The sequence below is a fragment of the Lygodium microphyllum genome, chromosome 26 (assembly GCF_053477565.2).
Source record: "Lygodium microphyllum isolate KBCC chromosome 26, Lygodium_microphyllum_v1.1.10, whole genome shotgun sequence".
Taxonomy (NCBI): Eukaryota; Viridiplantae; Streptophyta; class Polypodiopsida; order Schizaeales; family Lygodiaceae; genus Lygodium; species Lygodium microphyllum.
In genome coordinates, this window is record NC_141160.1 from 20,719,092 (window position 1) to 20,745,434 (window position 26,343).

Sequence of the window (26,343 nt, forward strand, 5' to 3'; positions counted from 1 at the left end):
CAGAGTTGAGCCGATCCCATAGAGATGTTTGATACATCATAGATCCAATGGTAGAATCCTCCACAAGACGAGGAATCGGGGTGGTGACAAATTTCCAAAGATCAAAGGTGTCGAGTATACTAGTGCATCCTCACTTAGACGATGATACCATGTGAGTGCGCAATAGAAGAGAAACACGAACATGGAGAGAAAAGAGGAGAGAGATAGCAAGGAAAAAGAGAATGAAGTGATAACTTTGCACTAAATCTGAATGGAAAGTTGAATACAATGGCAAACTAATCAATCCTTCAATGCAACCCAAGGCATAGTGAGGACACCAACTAGGGTCAATGACAGCAGCAACACCGAAGACAAAAGGAGAGGCTTGTGGAGCTAAAAATGCATTGCCACTTGATTAGCTCTTAATTATGGCCCCAAAATTCAAAATTACCAAACTCTTATTAAAAAGAAACACAATCAGAGAGAGTGTTTTTGTCCCATAAGCGAAACCCTAATTTGAGAGAACCTCATCCATATATAAATAGACAAGCTACCCACCACTCAACCTTAATCTTGTTTTGCTGATTGTTAATGACTATCTCAACAAGCCCTACTGCAAATTTGGCATGGCAAAGGCCATTTCAATCAATCACCTAGTTGATAATTCAACCATGTTGGCCAGCTGCTCTATCATGGGTTGGTTATGCACTCATGGTATATGATCCTACAAATATATTGGCTAATCTTCAATTGTAGAGGCTCAAACAACAATCATAGGTTGTTTCTCCAATTGTAATGCCACACAAGTGACAAAACATGGCAATCATTGGTTGCACTTGCAAGTCGTGTGGCACGAGATCTAAAGCTGACTGGGTCGACATAGGGTGCTCTGTTCTGTAAAATATTACACGGCGCAGCGAACAGAATCTGAGAAAGAGATAGAGAGTACACAACAGATAAGAGGAGAATCAGTAAATTCTTTAACTCCAAACAACTGATACAAAGATGGCTCTGTCCACCCGTGCGCTTCCACTGTGTGAAGCTTAGATGGCGATCTAGACAGAAGATAGGTGAAGAGCTTAAGGCTAGCTGGAACAACAACTCTGACTGGGTGAAAGATGAGTGTGAGATGGCTGCGAAAGGGTTTAGCTTTTATAGCCCGCGAAGGTCGTTAGGTCGGCCTGCTGACCGACCTACCATATGAGCCTCCACTAGTCGGCCAGGGAATATTCCAGGGAATATTCCCTTTACCATCGGGCCGGGGGCGCTGCCCCCGGACCCCCGCCAGGGGGGCCGCTGGCCCCCCTGGGACCCCCCAGCCAGGGGCCGCTTCCGCGGCCCCCGGACCCCACAATAGGGGCCCCTTTTAGCTCCCTTACACCGCAACTCGATGCAATGCGCCTCGAGTTGCTACCAGCTTAACCACTCTGTCTAACCCAAAGATTAGACCCACAATGGTCACCTTTTTGCCATCCGGTCACATAGACCTCATCTGATATACAAGTCAGGACTCCACCAATGTCCGGGCTCACACTTGGCTTCTCCTCATAATGGGGGCCTTACAACTTTGAGCACCATGGATCATTGGTAGTACCTAATGAGGGTGGGGCATTGATCATATCTAACACCCCCCCTCAATGTCCACCCATAGGTGAACTATCTCCTCGGCCCAATGCCGAGTCTCTGAAGATGAACTTGAAGCAGATCCTTCGTAAGTGCTTTGGTGAAGATATCTGCTCCATTCTCCTCTGTTGGACAGTAGACCAATTCCACTATCCCATCCTCCATCAAATCACGCACATAGTGATACTGGATCTCTATATGTTTGGTGCGTGCATGAAACACTGGATTTTTGGCAATGGCGATGCAACTCTGATTGTCACATCTCAGCACAGTTGGTTCTTCATCCTGCACTCCCATATGCCATAGAATCCTTCTCAACCATACGGCCTCACATGCAGCAAAACAAGCTGCCTTGTACTCTGCTTCGGTAGAAGACAATGCCACTGTTGGTTGCTTCTTACTAATCCAAGAGAAAATTCCTGAACCCAAAGAGAAACAATAACCAGAAACTGACTTCCTGGAATCAATGTCTCCTGCCCAATCTGAGTCACAGTTCCCCACAAGAGAAGTTCCGAAACTGTATGTGATACCATAGTCAAGAGTTTTCTTCAAGTATCTGAGCACCCGCATCCCAGCCTTCCAATGACTCTCATGAGGTTTGTTTGAGAACCTGCTCAAAACACCAACAGCAAAACTGATATCTGGTCTGGTGTTACACAAGTAGATTAGACTGCCGACCAACCTCCTATACCTCCCAATGTCTGCTAGTGCTGATGTATCCTCAACGGATAACTTTACATTCACCTCCATAGGTGTAGCTATCTCCTTGCACTCGGTCATGCCAAATGCCTTCAAGATCTCCCATGCATACTTCTTCTGAGAGATGAAGATCTTTCCTGGCTCTTGCCAGACTTCAATCCCCAAACAATAGTGCAGCAAGCCCAAGTCTGTCATTTCAAACTCAAAACTCAAAGCCTTTCGAGTTTGGTTGATCATATCTTCATAGTCACCTGTAATAAGAAGGTCGTCCACATATAGGACAATCACTACAGACTTTTTACCATCCCTGTAAACATACAAGTTAGCATCTGAGGCACATCTTTTGAAGTTTAGGTTTAAAAAGAACCTATCTATCCGCTGGTACCATGCTCTGGGGGCTTGTTTCAGCCCATACAATGCCTTCTTCAGTTTACACACTTTGTTCTCAGAATGGGGGGCCTCAAACCCTGGTGGCTGAGCCACGTACACCTCCTCCTTGAGGTCACCATTTAAGAACGCTGACTTAACATCCATTTGGTACACTGGCCACTTCTTGTGGGCAGCCACTGCAAGTACCGTGCGAATAGTGGTCATTCTGGCAGTTGGGGCAAATGACTCTTGAAAATCAAACCCTTCAACTTGTGAAAATCCTTGGGCAACCAGTCTAGCTTTGTACTTTTCTAAGGTACCATCAGCCTTGTACTTTACCTTCCAGATCCACTTGGTGCCAATAATCTTCCGCTTTGCTGGCCGATCCACTAGCTCCCAAGTGTCATTCTTCATTATGCTGTCATACTCCGCCTGCATAGCAGCCTTCCATGATGGATCTGCAAGTGCTTCTTCTAAGTCAGTTGGCTCCTTTACTTCTCTCATAATCTCAACCATCAAGGCCATGTTGACTATGTGAGCAGAAGCCCTCCTTTGCTCCTCTATTCTCTGAGACCTCCTTGGTCCGTCTGCCTTCTCCTCAACAGATGCAGGCATAGGATTATTGTGGTCATAGAGCTGCTTCACCCAGCGCGGCAATGGCTTTTCCGGTGGGGTGATGTCAGGTTGGTGAACTTTTTCCTCATCATCTGAAGATGATGCTTCCTCCTCCTTAAGGATAGGGATAGCTCTCGGGACAGGTTCATAGTGGACTACTTCTTCGCTTGATGATAAAGTGGAAGACCTTGCCTTCTCCTCCTCCACTGTATGCGGCTCCTCCTTGAACACCACATCACGGCTCGCGATGATCTTCTTTGCCTCTTGGTCATATAACTTGTAAGCCTTCTGCTCATCACTATAACCCAAGAAGATACATTTTCTGCTTTTTGGTTGTAACTTGTTTCTCTTCTCATCTAAAACATGTGCATAACATTCACATCCAAAAATTCTGAAATGTGAAACAGATGGTTTCTTACCAGTGTAAGCCTCATGAGGTGTTTTTCCCTTGAGAGCCTTTGTGTAGCTCCGATTTAGAATGTAGACTGCAGTATTAACAGCTTCAGCCCAAAAATGGTTAGGCAATCCCTTGCCCTTTAGCATGCATCTTGCCATCTCCACAATGGTACGATTCCTGCGTTCCACAACACCATTCTGCTGAGGTGTGTGAGGCGTCGTCAATTGTCGCTTGATCCCTTTGCTCTTGCAAAAGCCTTCAAACTCCTTTGAGTTGAACTCACCACCACCATCTGTTCTAAATTTCTTCACACTTTTCCCTGTTTCATTCTCAACAAGTATTAGCCATTCTTTAAACTTACCAAAAGCTTGAGCCTTATCACGAAGGAAGTACACCCACATCTTCCTACTGTAGTCGTCGACAATCAACATAAAATAAGAAGATCCCCCCAAGGCCTGTGTAGGCATCTTACCACACAAGTCAGCATGCACCAACTCTAGAGGAGCATGTGCTCTATTCTTGCTTTCTTGTGGAAATGCCTTTCTCTGTTGCTTGCCCATCATACAAGCTTCACATGGTTCCTTCAATTCAGTTATTGTAGGTAGGTGAGCAACCATACCTTGCTTTTGCATCTCCTTCAATACTGCAAATCCGATGTGTCCAAACCTTTCATGCCAAAGCTTACTTGTGCCCACTCCAGCGGTGGCTGTAAGAGCACTTAGCTCATACAGGTTGTTCCTTCTTTCTCCTTTGCCAACAATTGTGCCAGCACTATCAATAATTTCTGCACCTGTCTTCTTGAACCTCACTTCATGACCAAGATCAGTTATGGCAGCAACTGATAAGAGATTTCTCCTGATTTCGGGAACATACAACACATTTGAAAGCTTTTTGACTTCACCATTTGCAGCAACAAAAGAAATAGTACCTGTGCCCGCAGCAGGGCATTTAGCATCATTTCCAACCGTCACAGTGATGGATTCTTGTAGAGGCTGCATAGAACTGTATAGACCTTTCTTGTTGGTCATGTGACGGGAGGCCCCACTATCCAACACCCAAGAGTTAGTGGTAGATTCTTCTTGCGCCGAGGAGCACACTTCCTCAATGGTCGCCATGAATAATTCCAACTCTGCTTCAGCCGTATTGGCTGTCTCTTTCCCTTTACTTTTAAGGGTACCATTCTTTTCATCTGCCTTCTTGACACGACAATCTGCAATTGCATGTCCTTTCTTCTTACAGTAGAAGCACTCTCCTTGAAACTTCTTCTTGCCGCCCTTCTTCTTTTTGTCACCATCATTTTTGGTGGAGGAAACACCTTTGCCTTTTGCATTGGCAGAGAATGCAGCATCTCCATTGTTGCTTCCTTCTCGGGCTTTCAGCCTCAACTCCTCCTCCATTAATAATGCACAAAACTCCTCAAAAGTCAAAGCTTGAGGTCTCACCTGAGTATTAAGGGCAGTTACTAGTCCATCAAACTTTTGTGGACAAATCCGAAGACACCTCCGAGCTAGCTCTTCGCTAGTCTTTTGTATCCCAGCGCCAGCCATCTGGTCGCGCAGATTCTTAATCCGAGTGATGAATGCTTCAACCGTCTCTCCTTCAGCAAACTTCTCCGCTGCTAGTTGATTCTCCAAGTTTTGAATCCTTGTTTGGTTTCGTGTTTCATACTGACTCCTTAGTACATTCCAAGCCTCTGACGCTTTGGTTGTATGCTGAATCAGAGTCAAAACACTGTCAGAACAGCTTGTAACTAAGGCACACAATGCATCTGCATTCCTTCGTTTCCAAGCTCGTAGAAGATCTGCATTCGGAGGAATCATCACACTAGGATTTGATGGGTCGGGGGTAGGCTGTGGTTCTGCGTCAGTCCCCAGCACAGTCTCCAGAAGCTCATAAGAATCAAGGATAGTAGTAATTTTGAACTTCCACAAGGTGTAGTTTGTACCATCTAACTTGCCTTCGCTGAAGGTTGGTGGACGAATCCTTAGTGTTTGAATAGTCGGTACAGCAGCACCACCTCCTGCACCGCTTCCTGATGCGCCAGAACTGCTTCCCGGAGTCGACATTGTTTCTCTTTGCTGTTGAAGCCTTTGCCTCTTGCACTCTCTCCGATCTCTAGAGCCCCCTGGGCTCTGATACCATGTAAAATATTACACGGCGCAGCGAACAGAATCTGAGAAAGAGATAGAGAGTACACAACAGATAAGAGGAGAATCAGTAAATTCTTTAACTCCAAACAACTGATACAAAGATGGCTCTGTCCACCCGTGCGCTTCCACTGTGTGAAGCTTAGATGGCGATCTAGACAGAAGATAGGTGAAGAGCTTAAGGCTAGCTGGAACAACAACTCTGACTGGGTGAAAGATGAGTGTGAGATGGCTGCGAAAGGGTTTAGCTTTTATAGCCCGCGAAGGTCGTTAGGTCGGCCTGCTAACCGACCTACCATATGAGCCTCCACTAGTCGGCCAGGGAATATTCCAGGGAATATTCCCTTTACCATCGGGCCGGGGGCGCTGCCCCCGGACCCCCGCCAGGGGGGCCGCTGGCCCCCCTGGGACCCCCCAGCCAGGGGCCGCTTCCGCGGCCCCCGGACCCCACAATAGGGGCCCCTTTTAGCTCCCTTACACCGCAACTCGATGCAATGCGCCTCGAGTTGCTACCAGCTTAACCACTCTGTCTAACCCAAAGATTAGACCCACAATGGTCACCTTTTTGCCATCCGGTCACATAGACCTCATCTGATATACAAGTCAGGACTCCACCAATGTCCGGGCTCACACTTGGCTTCTCCTCATAATGGGGGCCTTACAACTTTGAGCACCATGGATCATTGGTAGTACCTAATGAGGGTGGGGCATTGATCATATCTAACATGTTCTACACATCTATGTGTTTTGAGCTATTGTGTGGGTGATAGTAGATTGCTCATGAAGGTTGCAAGTGTATATTGCCAATGTTGAACTCTTTCATGTTACCTAATACACATTATGTTCTTGGAGTACAAAAAAAGAAACACAGCAAGGGAGACACACCCCTAAAGTTAAAACAATGGTATTAATTGTCCACTACCCACTATTGAAGGCCAATTTCACTGGCAATGCCACATCATCATACTAGAAGGTGGACATGTTTACATTCGTATGAAACATCTTGAAATGCTATTTTTAACTATGAAATTTTCATCCAATTCTTTCTTGGTATACACATTGATGACCATTTTTAGGAGGAACAACACTTTTGCTAATGCACCAATGATGCACCTTGATTTGAATTAAAGGAGTCGTGTTTTTCTTGCCCCCACCTCCTAAGTCTTCACAACATCCCTTTTGGCTAGCGAATCTTGTGTTTTGCAAAAGAATGATGACAAGGTGAAGAGAATGGCACGACAAACATAGAAAATGCAAAGCATATGACAACACGGAGAACACAATCTGTAGAATGTTGAATAATAATGAATAGGTAACAATGAAGATGATACAAATCAGGGGGGCCCTGAACCTCATCATCTCATCATCTCTAGGACCAGACCAAAGATGTCTGAAGAAGGTGTCAGAGTGTATTGTACTAGAGAACAATCCGAAAACACAACAACAACAGTCCACAACTGTTTGATGATGTCAGATGTTAGCAGCAGCAGTGTATCCAGTCCAAGGACAGCAAAACATAGATGTAGCTGATCTGATGATGAGATCAACACTCCATGTAGAGGCAGCAAACTACGCAAACAGCAGGGCAGCCTGCCTGGGGTGAAAATGCAGCTCAGGCAGCAGTAGAAGATCTCCATACAGCGAAAAGCAAATGATGACAGCTCGCAGATGATGTCTAATGCTGGGCGACCTATCACAACAGCAAAATGCAATATGGCTAATGAATACGAATGCCAACGATGACCTCAAACAGCTGGGCAGCCAGTAGACTGAGCAAACACAGCAGCAGAGGGTCTGTAACAGGTTGTTTAAATGGCCTGCAGATGTAGGCAGCAGGGCGACCAGCTGACGATGAAGTAGCATCAGTGGAAGGGCTCCAGATCAGGTTGTCTGCCAGTGTAGACTTAGTGGACAGATGGGCAGCACTCCTAAGATCCTCCATGCACTGGAAATGTCCTCCAAAAGGGGTGTGGGCAGCAGTGAGAGGGTGAGAGTGCTGAAGGCTGGCTGGCTGGTGTAATGAGGGATTATTGTAGCACTAAGAGAGACTCATATTTCGAGATGCATTTGCCCTCAGTCAAAGATATGCCATTTATTTTTGGTAAGTTAACATTCATTGCTCTTTGGGGCTGCTTTAAGGAGACTAAATTAGGGGATAATGCATGATAATTATAAATTGCAAACCCTACTATTAGTGGCTGTTAAGAGGTTAAATTTTTGCAACTTGGAGCCTTCCACCAATCTTAAAACTTTAGGCAACAGCTAGTTGAAATGGCATGTGCAACCTACAAAAGGTCATTTCAAGGCCAATCAAAATATGCTTGCAAGGCTACATTTTTGCACTTGTAGTCCCAGAATCTTAGAGGGCATCCCTCGACGGATTGCATATATTGCAAACTTGCAGTCTTACGCAGTCTTGGATAACAGTCTAGACTAGATTCCATACATTGCAAGTTTGTGTTTTTCTACGTAAAAGCACACACGAATTCTAGACAAACCCGTCAAATTTGCATATTTTCAGTCAAGTAAAACCTCATACAATACTAAAAAGGGAATCATTGGTATCAGACAAAGATCCTCTATACCAGCTAATATCCTCTTCTTAAAGACATAATTAGGATCAAACAGAGACTTGATAAGCTATTCATTCAGAAGCCAGAACACGGGTAAGCACTCGAAGTAGAGAATGCTAGTAGGGTCACACATGGGTCAGGGATGCTTGAAAAGGTGGTCCAGGCTGTGTACTGCTGAAGCAAGAGCTGAATTTCTCATGCTGCATGCCTGCATTATTGCATTCATTATTGCTTTTTCCTTGAAGAATACCAAGCTATTAGAATGCCCCCATGTCTAGTAATTTCCTGAGCTGATTAAAATAGCATGCCAGACCACAATAAAAGCATTCTGGATTTGGCAAAATTCATTTAAATACACATTGCAAGTTTGAGTACACTCAATGCAGAATACTAACCAGCATCTAGTTCATATTCTCAGACAAAAAATCAAGAATCCTATGTATACCCTTATTGTACAGTAAGCAATCGTTTGGCAATTCAGCCAGGACGCCTTCCTTCAAATGCTAACATGTTAGGCACCAGCATTACCATGAAGTGGTTCAGTCCCCCAAGACATTTTTCTCCAAATTCATATCATCAAGCGTTTTAGGGATAAGCACAAGACTGGAACACTTATTTCCGTGTACTATGAATAACAATCCATACCACTTTTCCAGCAGGAGAAAATAATTAGCCGTTCTTCAGGCACAGCTGAAACATCAGCCATTTCAACTTTCATATGTCATGGGCACTGAAACACATTTTGCAGTTACATTGGAGCATCCAAGTACAATGTAGTGGGCAGCCTTGCCTTGCATATTTATTGACAGTCCATGAGACAAACAAATATTTGATAAACATTGTCGTTGTACTAATTGGTATAGAATTCAAAGTGCATGACAAGATTTTGTGCAGTTTTGCGAGTTATGTGGCCAAGGCCTTTAATCCATGTACAAACACATATATTTATGTATGTACATATAAAAATTTTCTAAGTACATATAAAATGTTTGATTATGCATACATGAGATTAGAAACCAGATTATAATTTTCCTTGTTGCTATGATCAAAGCAGTATATAGATTTGCTCAAAGGGTGGGGTTTTTTATAACCTGAAACATTGGACTTGCATACTGACAAGCAATGTGGGCTAAAAAATGGCAAAACCATTAAACACTATGACATTAAATCTACTCAGCTTCAGCGAAAATAATTCAATTACCTGCTTGAAGTTTGGCCCGACTCCTAAGTGGTATAGTAACACCATCATATCCAGTAACTCATCTTCCTGAATGGAGTCAGATGTAACCAATCTGGAGCTGTTTTTCTTTATTGAATGGAAAGACGAGCCACTAGATACAGATTCAACCCTACCACTAGAACTTGGCTTTTCTTCATCCTCCTCCGAACAGTTCCTTACACCATGTTCTGGTCTTGGTGTTGCACTGCTCTCATTTACTCTGCTAACATGTATGTTGAAGCCTTTGTTCAAGACTCTTGCAGATCCCTTGCTGCAGCTGATTGGACTTGTGGATAGTCCAGAGCAACAACAAGGTTTCTGTTTACCCAGATGTGTAACTCTCCTCTCACTGTCTTCCATACAGCCTTCTTCCCATTCTGCAACTTCGTAATCCTCAGGAGTCAGGACAATTGTCTTGAGAAGATGACTAAAGGTTCCCCCAAGCCTTGCAAAATCATTTGCATACAGATCCGAATTCAGAAACAACTGTACATTAAAGCTTCTATTGCCTCCTCTGTGTAGGAAGCCAATGGATGCATCTTGTTCCTTTCCTGCATTTCCTGAGCCTCCTGGACCAAATCCTTCTGACAAAAATCGTAGTAGAACAGTGTATACAGTGACCAGCACAGAATTGTCTGACAAGCCAGGGGGTGGCATATTTCTTGCAGCACCCTTATTCTTAGCCACAAGGTGTCTCAAGAATAACATAAACACAGATCCTGATGTGTGCACTCTCTCAGATGCAGACAGACCCACGTCTTTATCTGTTGAAAAAGGGACAAATTCAAGCAGATGCTGGCAGAGCTCCCACTGCAACTCTTCAACCTGATAAGAAAAAGAAAGATGCTTCAACAGGTGTTCTTGAATTCTTATAACAAAAAGCAGCATCTTTGTAATCAACACATCTCGTGGCAATATCTCAAATCTTCAGACATTAAAGCACAAACCCATTACACCATCAAAAGCTTTTGCCAAATATACAACATAACAAGTCAATATGCTTCCACCTCTTTCAAGGCTCTTTATTGCCACTCATCCATATCTTTCTGCATAAAATGTGTGGCAAATTGTCTGACAAGAGCATCAGAACCCAAGCACAAGGTTACAATTCGGCATGAGCTTCACAGTTAGTAATGGTATGTATGCTGTAGACTTTCAATGAGCCAACAATCTCATGAATCAAACATGTAATGCTGCAGTAAGGCACTTGTACACAACCTACCGGGCTGAAAGCCTACTTTTCAAATACCTCATGATAGGCCAGATTAATACTTGCACTTTCTCACCACGCTCCAAAACCCAATTCCATATTAGTGTGGTTGCCTCTCTTTATTAACCTCCTCATATTAAGTCAGTCAAGATACCTCTAGAATTCTAGTAAAACGTGGGAACATCTAATACCAGTTGATTTCATCTTGCAACAAGATGTTGACCCTCAAAACAGAGAATCAATGACACATAGAAGGGCCACATATATTTTCCTACCAACCCGACGACAGGGTATTAAGCAATTGTATGAAACATTATGGGAGTAAATGGCAGCTAAATGCAATAATGCACCTCTCAACTTGGCTTGACATTGCTCTAGTTGCCTTTTTTAACCTCACAAGCAATTCAAGAAGGCCTCTACATTCTAGTTTAGATGCGGAATATTTTGACCACCACGGAATAAAGAGTTTCTAATGAGGATCACAGGGCAATATATGGCAGGTTTTTTTCTTTTTTCTTTTTTGGTTTTGTGGTGGTGGGGTTTTTTTTTTTTTTTTGGGGGGGGGGGGGGGGGGGGGGGGGGGGGGGGGTGGTTTGTGGTGGTGGAAAAACGCGGGGGCCGGGGGGGATATATATAAATTATCTAATTTAACACCAATTATAACAAGCATAAATTCATAGATACTAAAAATGCACACTTTACCACTTTAATCTTAGACATTGGACACCCCGTTGGCCCCCAAAACTAGCACCCCTTGTGGTATTTCTTTATCCTTCCTCCTTGGATAGGGTGGTAAATAACTTGAATTAACGCTAATTACACAAAGCATAAAATTCACATAACTAAAAATGCACACTTTACCACTTTAATCTTGGACATTGGGCACCCGATTAGCCCCAAAACTACCGCCGCTTTTGCAATATTTCTTTATCTTATATTGCAAATGGAAGGAGTACAACTAAGATCCTTTGATCTCCTCTGCTAATGTAAGTGTCTCTTCCTGTCAAAATTGATCAACAAGCCTCCAAACCAATTTACCCCTTGGTTTGCTATAAGATTGGCATTCACCCTGCTCCTTAAATGACAAATTCAACCTCAAATCTAATATTGGCTGGCTAGCTGGCTTCTTAAATCTCCATTAAATTCCTCAATTTCAACTGTTGAAATTCAAGTCCTAGGCCCTCAATTTTGAGCACACATCTCGAGGCAGCTATCAAAACCCTAATTTCTACTATAAATTAGGGTTTACAGTAAAGATTGATTGAAATCTCTTCCTCTAATAGCCCAAAATACTAGGAAAAACTGAGATAACTTAAGAGATGGCTAAGGGATGAGAGAGAATGTTGTAGAGAGAAATTTCAGAGTTTCATCGCAAGAAATGCTGAAAAACTGCTACTGCCCTACTCAAACAGCATGGAAGCTATCACCTACAGCTTAGGACCACGAGAAAGACTATTGCCCTCTCCTATATGCTATCATCTACACCAAAAGGATCTTGGGCTACTATCAATTGCCCCTGGAGAGCTCCAAACTCCTATCACATGCTGTAGAACTAATCCTTGGTGGCTGCAAATCACATCAACAGCCTCTCCTTGCTCTCTAACAGCCTGCTCTCTCACAATGGCTAGAATAGACTTCCACCCACCCCTAAAAATGTTTTTCCAATTTGCATGGGTAAGTTTTGCCAAGTGGCAACCTCTAATCCCATTTTTCAACATTATGCAACTCATATATTATTTCAAAAATTAATTTAATAACTATTCTAGTGCTCAAAAAATTAACTCCACTAACCAATAATTAAATTGGCTAGGCCAATTTGTCTTTCAAGTATCCCTAAGTAGTTATTGGCCCTTAGATTGGTATTAATTAATTAATTAATGTCTACTTTCTAATGTCACCATTATCATTAGTGGCCAATAAATTGGTCTAGACTAAAATCCGACATTGAAACCACTTAGTACCTATCAAGCATAACTTATTACAACTTTTGCCTTTGACACCCATTGCATCCTCAGGGTCCTTAGCCTCTTACCATGAAATAACTGCCATGTGTGCCACATGTGCTAAACAACCTTGCATATTTGATTAATAACTTAATCGAATGTTATCAGCAAGATTATAGCATCTCAAAATTTCATGTCTGTGAAAAATCTCCCCCTTGAAATCCTTGCAATTGTCCTCGATTGCACTACATTGTGCCAAAGAAAAGCCATATTGCACTGAAAATTCCATAAGGCATCATAGTCATAGCATTAGCCACTGTTGTCAAACCATGCCACATGCCCCAAACCTTCCTAAAAATTTCCAACCAATATAAATATGATATACGTCTGAAATACAACCCAAATTTGTTACTAGAAACCCATTGGATACACCCATAACTCATATTTCTCAACTGTTCTAACTTCAAAACCATAGTAAAGCATATTTTCAGCATAAACCATGGCTGAAACTCTCATTGGCATTTATTAACATGCTGTTGTCCATGGAACCAATTGTAAACTATTGAAAACCGAGTATAATCTAATCATAAACTAATCACTTGCTGATCTAAAAACTGATCATAAATTGTTGCAAATGCGACCCCAAATTGATCACAAACCAATTGCAAAAACTTAATAGTATAACTAATGCAAAAATTGATGCAAAACTAATTCCAAAAGTAACCATAAACGGTTCTCTAACTGATCAAAAACTGAGCTGAAACTTATCTACATTTTTAGTCAAACTAAGGCAAAAACTTATGTCAAACTTATCATAAAGTATAGTTTCAGTGCCCGGGTGAAACTCATACTCATCTACATGCATCTCACAGTGACTAGTACACTGAGCAGTGACCCCATAGCAAATATACTATCAGCATAGTACCTTGGATGTATGATGAATACATTCAAGATCCACTACATACAAGATTTGTCCTCAATTGAAGGAGTGGAAGTACTACCTCCCCCTTGTGTATGAAGAAATGCTCCGGACCCCTGATCTGTTGACCTTGACTGAGCCCAACTGAAGTCAGTTATAATTGAAAGGCATCTAGGTAAAGCTGCAACAACTGAGGATGGTCTGATAAAGCTGCAACAACTGAGGATGGTCTACCAAGCCATCCTCTTCCATTCACTTTGCATCTATTGGTGAAACAATGTTGAAGCTTCACCAAGAAGCATATGGAAACTTTATCTCTAGCTTTACTTGCCTTGAAACCTCCACTAAGTTGCAAGGCCTTTTTTTCCCTGAAGCATTGCGATATTCTATACTTTCATTCTGCTGCAATTCCAACTTAACTAATTTGCAAAATTGCATACAGTTGACCAGCCCCTCATGTGTACCTAACATGCTAGAAGCACCAGATTTATTAGGAAACTTTTTTTTTAATATACTTTGGACAATTGTAATGTGACTCTGTATGGGAATTTACATACTACCAGCCATACCAAGATACATTTTCCAATATATTACATACATTACTAACAACATTTTTCTCCATGAAAAACACTATACGGAGTATTTGCATGACTAGCATTAATACCTTGAGTCCCAAACACAATGGGCCGCATATATGCATTGCTAACCTTGCCACCTTGTGCTCCAGCATCATGCCAACATTATTATACATGGGGTTATGCATATTACCAGTAATACCCGAATACATTGGGCCTTGCACATCATGCATTGGTTGCTACATACCATAAGGAGTTGTGTCATACATCTCCATATGTGGTTCCTGACCCACCATAGCATGGAAACTAGTGCCACCACCAAAGTAGCATGGCTGCCCCATACCTGCATGCATGCCTTACTGTCCAAAAAGCATTGGATTGGCATTTCCAAGTTGGCCTTGCATACACATCAATTGCCCCACTAGCATCATTTTATTATGCTCACTATCCACATTTGAATTATCGTGCTGTTGTATTGGCTCTTCCTTCGATGCATCTTGCTGTCTCGAAGCTCTTAAAGATGATTTTCTCTTCTTGCCTTGGCTGCCCTCCTTTAAGGATTCAAAAAGCGCATAAACTGAGGATCATTTACCAATTGCATAAACACTTTAATTGTGTCATAAGCTCATCTTTAAAATGGTCATCAAATTCCTCTTGCTCTTGCTGGTCATCAGCTTCAAGAGACCTAAAAGGATCCACCTCTTGTCCAATTTCCTCATTCTCAACTTGTTGCCCATGCTGTATGCCTTGTCCATCAAGCTTTGCATTTTATCCAACACGTTATGAATTTTTAAATTGAGAGGCATCATCCTTGCTTGATTCCATCTCCCTATTCCAAGACATTCTTGCTATAAATGCTCAACTAAATACAATTTCAACACTAAAGCAAAGCTTTTAACCTTCAATCAAGTACCTCATGCCCACCAAATCAAGGAATTGAATGGTATCGCGGCCATGGAGCCATTAAACTAGCCTTCCTTCTTGGATAGGGTGGTAAATAACTTGATTTAATGCTAATTACAGCAAGCATAAAATTCACATAACTGAAAATGCACACTTTACCACTTTGGTCTTGGACATTGGACACCCGGTTGGCCCCAAAATTAGCGCCCCTACGGTATTTCTTTATCTTATATTGCAAATGGAAGGAGTACAACTAAGATCCTCTGATCTCCTCCGCTAATATAAGTGTCTCGTGCTATCAAAATTAACCAGCAAGCCTCCAAACCAATTTGCCCCTTCGTTTGCTTGGGGATTGGCCTTCACCCTGCTCCTTAAAAGACAAATCCAACCCCAAATCTGATATTGGTTACCTCACTAGCCTCTTAAATCTCCATGAAATTCCTCAATTTCAACTGCTGAAATTCAAGTCTTAGGCCCTCAATTCTAAGTACACATCCCAAGGCAGCTGTCAAAACCCTAATTTCTACTATAAATTAGGGTTTACAGCAGAGATCGATTGAAATCTCTTCCTCTAATAGCCCAAACTACTAGAAAAAGCTGAGATAACTTAAGAGATGGCTAGGGGATGACAGAGAATGTCGTAGAGAGCAATTTTAGAGTTTTATCGCGAGAAATACTAAAACCTTGCTGCTGCCCTACTCAAACAATCTCTCTCACAATGGCTGGAATAGACTTCTACCCGCCCCTAAAAACGTTTTTCCCACTTGCATGGACAAGTTTTGCCAAGTAGCAACCTCTAATCCCATTTTCCACCATTATCTAGCTTATTAAATTAATTTTTAAAAATGATATTTCTAAATATTAATTTAATAATATTTCGAAAAATTAATTTAAAAATTATTCTGATGCTCAAAAAATTAATTCCACCATCCAATAATTAAATTGGCTAGGTTAATTGTCTTCTAAGTATCCTTGAGCAGTTATTGACCCTTAGACTGGCATTAATTAATTAATTAATGCCTAGTGTCTAATGTTACCATTGTTATTAGTGGCCAATAAATTGGTCTAAGCCAAAATTCGATACCAGGTATCACTTAGTACCTGTCAAGCATAACTTGTTATAACTTTTGCCTTTGGCACCCACTGCATCCTCAGGATTCTTGGCCTATTACCATGAAATAACTACCATGTGTATCACATACTAAATAACCTTTCATATTTGATTAATAACTTAATCAAATGCTATCAGCAAGATTATAGCATCTCAAAATACATATCCCCATGACACGTATATATCTGTGTGGATGAGTTGGTGGTGGTGGTGTTTTGTGTGGAGTTGGTGAATGGGAAAAAAAAGGGGAAGGGGAAGGGACGAAACAAATTGATTCATTAACATTTGCAAAAGGTAAAAATGACCTATGAGTCCAATAGTTGCAACATTTGTAGTGTAATACAATTGTCAAGAAGAGAAACAGTAAACACAAAGCTAAGGCTAAAAGAAAATCCTAGCTTAAACTATCCCAAGTGATAAAGATACTAAGATGCCAAGACGTTGGGTTATGAAACATGGCATTGGTATACATAATATCTAAGCATGGCAATGTTCAAAATAAAGGCCTATTGTGTCTTTCTTCGGTGTTTGGGTGTGAATGCACCCTTACACTATTGTACTTTATATACTATCTTGGTACATTCGTCATTGTATCAAATACCTAGTGTATCGTACTCTCTCTCTCTCTCTCTCTCTCTCTCTCTCTCTCTCTCTCTCTCTCCTGCTCTCTGCTCTCTGCTCTCTGCTCAGTCTCGATCAAACCAGCTACAACAAACTGGAATCAAAGCTGGTAACTTGCGTGAGGTGACACGCTTGAGGTTACGTGCGACAGTCACAATGAGTCGAGTAGAAGACAGAGACACCTGCACACGCCGAGTTGCAGGCGGGCACAATAGGCAAGTGCGACAGATAGGTCGCAGGCGGGCTCGACAGACAGGTTGCAAGCGCCGCACAGTCAGGCCCGACAGTCGGCAGGCATTGGGCATATTGCGTGTAATTAAGCATAAGAACCAACAAGTCTTGGTCAATGCCAAGACAAGCTCGTCTCATTTTTTTTTCTTTAAATTATTTCCTTAATTACTACTATTACTTTACCAAGCATTCACACACACAGGCACAACGTGAAATTTTGCCCAAGAAAATTGGGGCTTTTCTTCGATTTGGAAACTTCAACACAAGATAAGACAATCCAACTCAAAAATTGCACATCTGGTGCACATCTATCCGAGAAATTTTGGGGCTTTTGCAAAATCCCTTCAAAATATAACAAATGTTTAGTAGTTGCACTTGGGTACATGTATTAATGCAATCTAGACAGATTACCCTCTAAAAATTTGGGGCTTTTGATTAAAATTGTCAAATTTGTGCCCAGAAATGCCTTTGGAGCAGAATTGCAGTCATTGGTCCCTTGGTACCTAAATGTGACAATAATTACCTAAGGTGTGCACTAACAAAGATGTTTCTTTTCTGAAAATCTATTTGCAGATCTGAAATCTCTACAATCTTGGGATTTTCACTGTTGGTTGGTACTTAAGTGTATCGTGGTTACTTGTGTCACATTTGGGCTTGCCTTTGGTGACTAGTTAGTCAATTTGGGACTGCAAATTATGGTTGGAAACACTAACAGCAGTAATCTTTTGCACATTAAGAAGCTTGAAGGTGCACATAATTTTGCAATTTGGTAAAAACAATGCTACAATGTCTTAGTGCAGAAGAAACATGTAAAGCCCATCAAAACAAAGGGAATCAAACCAGCAGACATGGAACAAGAGGAGTGGAATAACTTGGATGAGCTTGCCCGCTCTACCATTGAGTTCTCAGTATCAAACAACTTGCTCTTTAACATTGAGAAGCTGAATTCAGTATATGCAATGTGGTAGCGGCTTGAAGAATTGTATGCTCAGAAAAGTGCACCTAGCAAGGTTTATTGGCTGAAATTTTTAATGGACTTTCGCATGAAAGAAGGTACAGCCATGTATGTACATTTAAATGAGTTTAACTCAATTTTCAGTCAACTGATTGCTTTGGATTTCCATATTGATGATGAGTTCAAGGCTACTTTCTTGCTATGCACTCTGTCTGAAAGTTGAGATACCTTCAAGACAGCATTGAGTAACTCGAATGCTCAACTGTTATACTCTGATGTGGAGAGTTCTTTGCTGATGGAAAAACTCAATAGGCAAAATAACTCAGCAAACAAGTCTTCTAATGCATTGCACACTAGAGGCAAAAAGGGCAATTGTGAAAATAGAGCACGCAGCAAGTCTCGTGGTAAAAATGTGGAGTGTCATCATTGTGGCAAAAAAGAGCACTACAAACAAGACTGTTTTCAATTGAAAAAAGAGAAAGGCAAAGACAAAAACATTGAAGACAGCAAGGCTAGCCAGCCTGCAAAGAAGAGCAATGTGAAAATAGAAGAGGTTAATGTAGCCACTCATGATAATGACAGTGATGGTGATGTACTTCTTACTTCTTCTTTGAGTGCACATGCATTGATTACACATTTTGAGAATGATATGCATACTTGGATACTTGATTCACATGCGTCCTTTCATGTTGTTGAGAGTCAAGCTCATAGTCTATGGTCAGTGTTCTACCTTAGTCGAATTAAAGTTAAGTCATACTGACTTAACCATGGTTAGATCTAGGTTACTTGTCTTTTGTATGAGTGTGTTGTACACAGTTGACTTTTACTGTGTTAATGAAAATGGGTTGAATAGGCAGCATGTCCACTACCCTTACGGCCTGAGCCTGTGTCCATCTCTCTCTCATTTTCTTACATGGTATCAGAGGAGATTATCGTCCTCTTCTCAATATACACACAAGCTAGCTCTGTGTGAGCTACTAGAGCTACCACTGTCAGAATCATCAAGTGGAAGAGGTGCAGACAAAGGCCAGAATTTGGAGAGCAGTTTTGAGAAGTGAGCGACAAATGGGTTTGTAGCATTCCCTTATGGAGTTCGGATGGAACGGCTCATCGTGTGGCTGTACATGAGGCATTATGCAAGGCCCGACTTTCTCTGTCTAGACAATAAGGAGCCCGAACCCATAAAGGTACACTATTCATGAAGACGCAAGGTAGGTTCAAGGCAGTAGGTTCAGGGCAGTAGTTTCAATATCAGGTCCACTCGGGACTCTAGAGCTGAGAGACGTGGACGACAATCATGGCTCAACCACCAATAAAATTGGTCGATGATTGTGTTTTCAGCAATTAAGGCGCCAATCTTTATTTCCGAAGGAGCAATGGCATTCGTATAGCAGCAGAGGCAGAGAACGACGGCGCAGAGCGAAAGGCACCAGCACAGGCTCCTACAATCCATGATGAGTGGAACAATGGAGGAGACCAGCTAAGATTGAGCTGAAAAAATCCCAGCTTGGGTCAAAATTTACCCCTGCGAGTTTCTGATTCAACCTCCATGCCAGGTTAAACTCGGAAACTGGCCGTCGCAAAGTCGAGCAAGGGTGTGGCTACCCAAAACAATTGAGAGGCTGCATCAAATTTTCTGCAAATGCAATGAATGTAAATCTGGCAAGATGATGGGTTCATCCAAGAGGGAAAGACAATGTGGACAGCAAGAAAAAAAATGTGCATGTTCTTCTAGATTGTGGAGACAATTTTAGTAGTTCATGTTTGCCTTGTACATCAGGTCTTGAGCATTAAATTCAAGGGTACAATTGGTATCAATGAACACTGTTTGAAGCTTGTATTTGTCTCATGTTTCCAGCAGCAGTGAATGTATCAAGTAGGCTTGAAGATCACTTAGTTTAGCTTGAAATGTACTTGATGCTCTCTTATGCACTAGCAATGATTAATGGCAGCCCATTGTTAATGAATGTCATACCGGCAAAGGGTACAATGACTAATAAGTGATCATGTCAATACCTTTGGTTGGTTAAGCACTTGTGGAAGCTATTGAGCTTCATGTACAGGCAGTTCACAACAGACAAATTGCTGTCATAGTCTTGGAATAATCTGAGTCTTAGAGTTTTGAAGCTCATAGGAGTATGCATTGATGTCTAACCATGCTTGGATGAGATCACATGGGTATTGAATGACTTGTGGAATGTTGTAAGCATTAAATGCTCAGTTTTGAACTGATTTACTACAGTTTTTGTAGTGGGGCTGACTGTTAACAGTTTGCGGCAAGCATATGTGGCATTGTTGCCTGAAAAGCGAGACAAGCATTGGTGTCTATTGAGTTATGTATTAACTCCCAGAGGTTGTGACATCTAGTTGTTGTGGTTTATGGCTTGTTTGAGCTGAGAATAACCTCATTTCAATAGAGAATATACAACCGGTTACTTACAGACTACTAATTACAGATTGTTGTTAGTCATTAAATGTTGTACTAATCAGACAATGCTACTTGGTTGGAAAGCTATTATATTTAGATGCTTTGCCACATGTTTGGAAATGTATGATATTATTGTGAACTAAAATCTACTGGTTTTGCAAAGCTGAAGACTTTGAAATGGCAAACACAGGAAAGAAGGACACTATCACTTAGATAGTTGGTGAGAAGCTAGACTACAACAACTTTGTTCTATGGAAATTCAAGATGTCTAATTTCTTAATTGGAAGAGGCTATTGGGACCTAGTCACAGGTCTTAAAGATGAGCCCAAGCTACCGGAGAATAGACCTCCAACACATGATCAATTAAAGGCACATAAGACATGGTTAGAAAAGGCTAGCAAAGTCTTGCATTGGCTGTCCTTATGTGTGTCAAACACAAAAGCTATACAAATTGCAAACTGTACTTTCCCAAAACCTGCTTGGGACTTATTCATGAAAAATTATGGGCATGTCACTAATACAAGAAAAACATTACTGAAGCAAAATTCAGCCACATATCCAAGAATGGAAGGTCTATTGAAGACTATGTCAATGAGATAAGAACCATTGCAAAACAACTAGGCTCAATTGGAGCTGAAGTTGACGATGATGATTTGGTGGCCACTACCCTCCATGGTCTTGGAAAGGAGTATAAGCAGTTTGATACTTCCATATTAGTACGTCAAGAGCAACCTGACTTTGATGAACTTGTGGCACAACTTTTGCATGAAGAAGTGAAACTTGGACTCAATACAAGTTCCAGTGGGTCTAAAAACAACACGGACTGCGTCTTCTACTCAAATCAAAGGGGTAGAGGTGAAAGAGGAAGATCAAATTTTAGAGGAAGAGATGTTGGAAATGCATATGCAGCCCATGGACAGCAAGCTACTGGATGGCAAAATAGGCAGCCTCAAGCAAATAGAGATGCCTCAAATGCTCATGGAAGAGAGGGTTATTCAGCTAGAAGAAGAGGCACTTGGCAACAACCTCAAAAGAGTCGTGGACAGTTTCAAATGCAAATAAGAATTGTTATTATTGTGGCAAATACAAGCATGTAGCTAAGGATTGCTACAAGAAGCACAATGATCAAAAAGCAAGAGGGAGGCAACATGGTAATAATGCTTCTTCTAGTGGTATGCAAGAGGATGACAGGTTGTTTGCTATGCAACATGTGAAGAAAGGGTTGCCTATACAAGGCAAAGCAGATGATGTATGGTATATAGACTCAAGGGCATCTAACCACATGACTCCTCATGGAGAGTGGTTTGACACATTGGTACAAGGTGCTCATGGATATGTTTGCACAGGGGATGATACGCAGCATGACATTATGCATACAGGTACAGTTCCCTTGATGATGCATGGTGACACGAAAAAGAGCCTCTATGATGTGTTACATGTACCCTCCATAACCAAAAACTTGCTTTCTGTGGGACAAATGGCTGAACAGAATCTACAAGTTTGATTCAATAGAGATGGATGCTACATTGAAGAGTATAGTCAAGGATGCAAACCCATTGCTAAAGGCAAAAGAAATGGCAAGATGTTTACATTGGATTTAAAAATTCCAGCATTGAATGTTGCTATGTACTCACATAACAATGATGCAATAAGGGACATTGAAATATGGCATAAAAGGATTGGTTATGTAAATGTTCAAAAGCTGAAGAATATACAACATAAGAAAGTTGTAATTGGACTCCCTAAGTTCAAGCATACGAAATTAGGACATGTATGTCAGTCATGTCAATTTGGGAAGCAATCAAGGCTTTCATTTATGAGGCGTGTAAGCACTACTACTAGACCATTACAGCTTGTACATTCTGATGTATGAGGACCTTCACAAAATGCATCTCTTGGGGGATCACGTTACTATGTGTCATTCATAGATGACTATAGTAGGTATACATGGTTGTATGTGCTGAAGCACAAGAGTGATGTCATGGATGCTTTTCAGGACTTCAAGAGACATGTGGAGAAAGAATTGGCTTGCTACATCTCATGCTTGAGATCTGATAGTGGTGGAGAATATGTCTCTAAAGACTTTGATCACTTCTTGGTAGCCCATGGGATTAAAAGGCAATTGACATGCAGGTACACACCACAACAAAATGGTGTGGCAGAAAGAAAAAATAGAGTGATCATGGAATTGGCTAGAGCCATACTGAATGAGAAGAGCCTACCAAATGCATATTAGGCAGAGGCTGTAATGACTACTATATATGTCATGAATCGTACACCAACAGCAGGGATACATGAGGTGACTCCTCATGAGAGGCTTTATGGGATAAAGCCGGACATTATCCATCTTAAGGTTTTTGGATGCTTGGTATATGTACATGTTCCAGATGAAAAAGGGAAGAAGCTTGATCCAAAGGCAAAAAAGGCCATCTTTATTGGGTATGCGCAAGATAGGAAACAAATGTGAGTGCAAAAATTTCTGGGCCTTCTAAAGATGCTACTACATCAGTTAGTCCTTGGACAAGTAGATTGAGGACTTCAGCATCTTTGTCCACTGACACGGATATGTCAGTGCGGGGGAGAAATGTTGATAAAGGCAAAGGCAAACTTGATGATGTTATAGGGCCACTCACTTGTGGTTATGATTCACCTGGCACTGACAGCTTGGATAGTGAGTTTGGTATTCCATCAGTTGTGACTCCCGGTGTGAGACATAGATGCATACCACCTCATGAGAGAGGAGAGTCTCATACTATACCTCAGTTGAGGAGATCAGAAAGAGTCAAGAAGCCTGTGGATAGGCTTACATACAGTGGTTATACAGTGAGGCACTATGCATATATGGCAAAAGTCACTAGCTTCAAGGAACCCACAAAGTTTTCTGAAGCTATCTTGGATGATCATTGGTGTAAGGCAATGGATAAGGAATATTCAGCATTGGCTAAAAATGACACTTGGGGTTTGGTTGATTTGCATGAAGGCAAAATGGCTATTGGTTGCAAATGGTTATACAAAGTGAAGTGCAAATCAAATGGCACGTTGGAAAGATACAAGGCAAGACTTGTGGCAAAAGGATAAGCACAACAATATGGTCTTGATTCTGAGGAGACATTCAGCCCCGTTGCTAAAATGGCAACAGTGAGGACAGTGATTGCTTTGGCAACATCTAGAGGATGGAGTATGTATCAGATGGATGTGAAGAATGATTTTCTCAATGGTGATTTGGTTGAGGAAGTATACATGGATCAGCCCGAGGGCTATTTACATCCAGACTTTCCTACACGTGTGTAGATTGAAGAAAGCATTATATGGGCTGAAGCAAGCACCTAGAGCTTGGAGTGCTAAGATAAGAGCATGCTTACAGAAACTTGGTTTCACTATGGGCAAGGCTGATCATAGCCTATTTATAAAGAAGACAAGGGCTGGTTATGTGATATTAGTCATCTATGTGGATGACTTGATCATTATAAAAGTAATGATGTCACGGGAATTGGAGAGATCAAGGAAATGTTACATACTGAATTTCAGGTCAAAGATTTGGGTGAATCAAAGTATTTCTTTAGGATTGAGGTTGTCTCTACACCTCATGGTACTTGGTTGTTGCAAAAGCAATATGCACAAGGCATGTTAACCAAGTATGGTATGTTGGATTGCAAGTCTTTAAGCACTCCATTGGAGCAAAATGTTAAGCTACTTGCAAATGTTGGACATGAGATTGAGAATATCACTATGTATAGACAAATGGTGGGTAGCCTGATTTACCTTACCATTATGAGACCGGATCTTAGCTATTCAATTGGACTGATTAGCCAATTCATGCAAAAGCCTATGAAGCCTCACTTGGATGCAGTGAAGAAAATCTTGAGATGTGTGAAGGCTACATCAAATTATGGTCTATTCTATGAGCATGGTTAGCCTTTGGAGCTTACAAGATATACAGATGTTGGCTGGTGACAAGAGATCTACTAGTGGGTGTGCATTTTCCCTTGGTAGTAGTATGGTTAGCTGGAGCAATAAGAAGCAACCTACAGTTGCACTCTCTAGTACTGAGGTAGAGTATAGAGGTGCTGCACTAGCTGCATGTGAGGCAATATGGCTCATCAAGCTTCTTGATGATTTGGGCATGCAAGAAGTCAGGCATGTCACACTCTATTGTGACAACATGAGTAGTGTGCTCCTAACCAGTAATCCTATCTATCATACTAGGACTAAGCACATTGAGGTACACTCACTTTATCAGAGAAAAAGTGATTGCAGGTGACATTGATTTGGTCCATGTGAGGACAAAAGACCAAGTTGCAAATATCTTTACCAAGTCATTGGGAAAAGATAAGTTTGTGCATTTCAAAGAGCTACTTGGAGTGAAGTATCTCACTTGAGCTTGAGGGGGAGTGTTGAGAATCAAGCTCATAGTCTGTGGTCAATGTTCTACCTTAGTTGAATAAGGTTAAGTCATAATGACCTAACCATGGTTAGATCTAGGTTACTTGTCTTTTGTATGAGTATGTTGTACACAGTTGACTTTTACTGTCTGATGAAAATGGGTTGAACAAGGAGCATGTCTGCTACCCTTATAGCCTAAGCCTGTGTCCATCTCTCTCTCATTTTCTTAGACATGTCACACCACATCATGAGTGGTTCTCTGACTACAATGGTGGCGTACGTGGTGTTATCCACTTGGGGAATAACTATGCATGTAAAATTACAAGCATTAGTAGTGTGAAACTGGAATTTCAACATGGCTCCGTGTTTGTTTTACATAATGTGAGACATGTACCTCAGCTCAAGAAGAGCTTGATATGCACAAGGCCGCTAGATGATAAAGACTATCACACCACATTTGGAGATAGCAAATGGAAAATATGTAAGGGCTCTCGCATTATTGCCAAGGGGTCCAAAAGTGATACCTTGTATCCTTTGCATGTATCTAGTGTGCATGACCATGTAGTCGCCATAATTGAGCAGCCAAGTGTTTCTTTGTGGCATAGCCACTTGGAACACATGAGTCAAACTAGAATGAAAGTGCTTTCTCGCTTGGATTATTTACCGTCTTTGAGAAATGCTGATTTTGAACAGTGCGATCATTGTATTTATGGTAAACATACTCAAATGTTACATAAAAAATCTCTCTCTAAAGTCTTCACCCTTAAAGTTGGTACATTCAGATGTATGTCAAATGCCAAGATTATCTCTAGGAGGAAAAAAGTACTTCATTACCTTTGTTAATGATGCCACATGCAAAGTATGGATTTATCCAATCCGTCACAAAGATGAGACCTTGGATACATTTAAGAAATTCTTGGCACTACTGAAAATCAGACCAGCAAGACATTAAAATGCCTTCACTTTGACAACGGTGGGAAATATGTGTCCAAAGCCTTTCAAGACTTTTGTGACAGCAAAGGGATTAAAAGGGAGCTCATTGCCATTCATAATCTGCCCCAAAATGGTGTTGTAGAGCGTATAAATAGGACCATTCAAGACAAGGTCCGTACAATGCTGTCACGTGCTGCTTTACCCCATGGATTTTGAGCAGAGGCAATTATGATAGCCGTACACTTGATTAATCGGTCACCAAACAGGTCTTGTGAGGGGAGGGTTGGTGTGGGAAGAGTCCCTCAAGAAGTGTAGTCAAACAAGCCACCTTCGTATGCTCACCTAAGAGTATTTGGCTGCAAGGCATTTGTGCACATTCGCAAGGAAGAAAACAGCAAACTTAAGCCAAAGTCCTGTAAATGCATTTTTCTAGGATATGGTGATAAAGGTGAGATCGGGTATCGATTATGGGATCCCAAGAAAGAAAAAATAGTACACAGTAATGATGTT

The 26,343-nt window shown here is 41.5% G+C and overlaps 1 protein-coding gene across 2 annotated transcripts in view; it reads right to left on the bottom strand.

Annotated features, from left to right (window-relative positions):
* LOC148013037 (E3 ubiquitin-protein ligase RKP) overlaps positions 1 to 26,343 on the bottom strand; it is a 79,606-nt gene that overhangs the window by 34,502 nt on the left and 18,761 nt on the right. For both annotated transcript variants that reach the window (XM_087667434.1, XM_087667433.1), the window contains exon 2: positions 9,604 to 10,446. In XM_087667434.1, the coding sequence (XP_087523560.1) occupies positions 9,604 to 10,446 (843 nt within the window). The remainder of the gene's footprint in view (positions 1 to 9,603; positions 10,447 to 26,343) is intronic.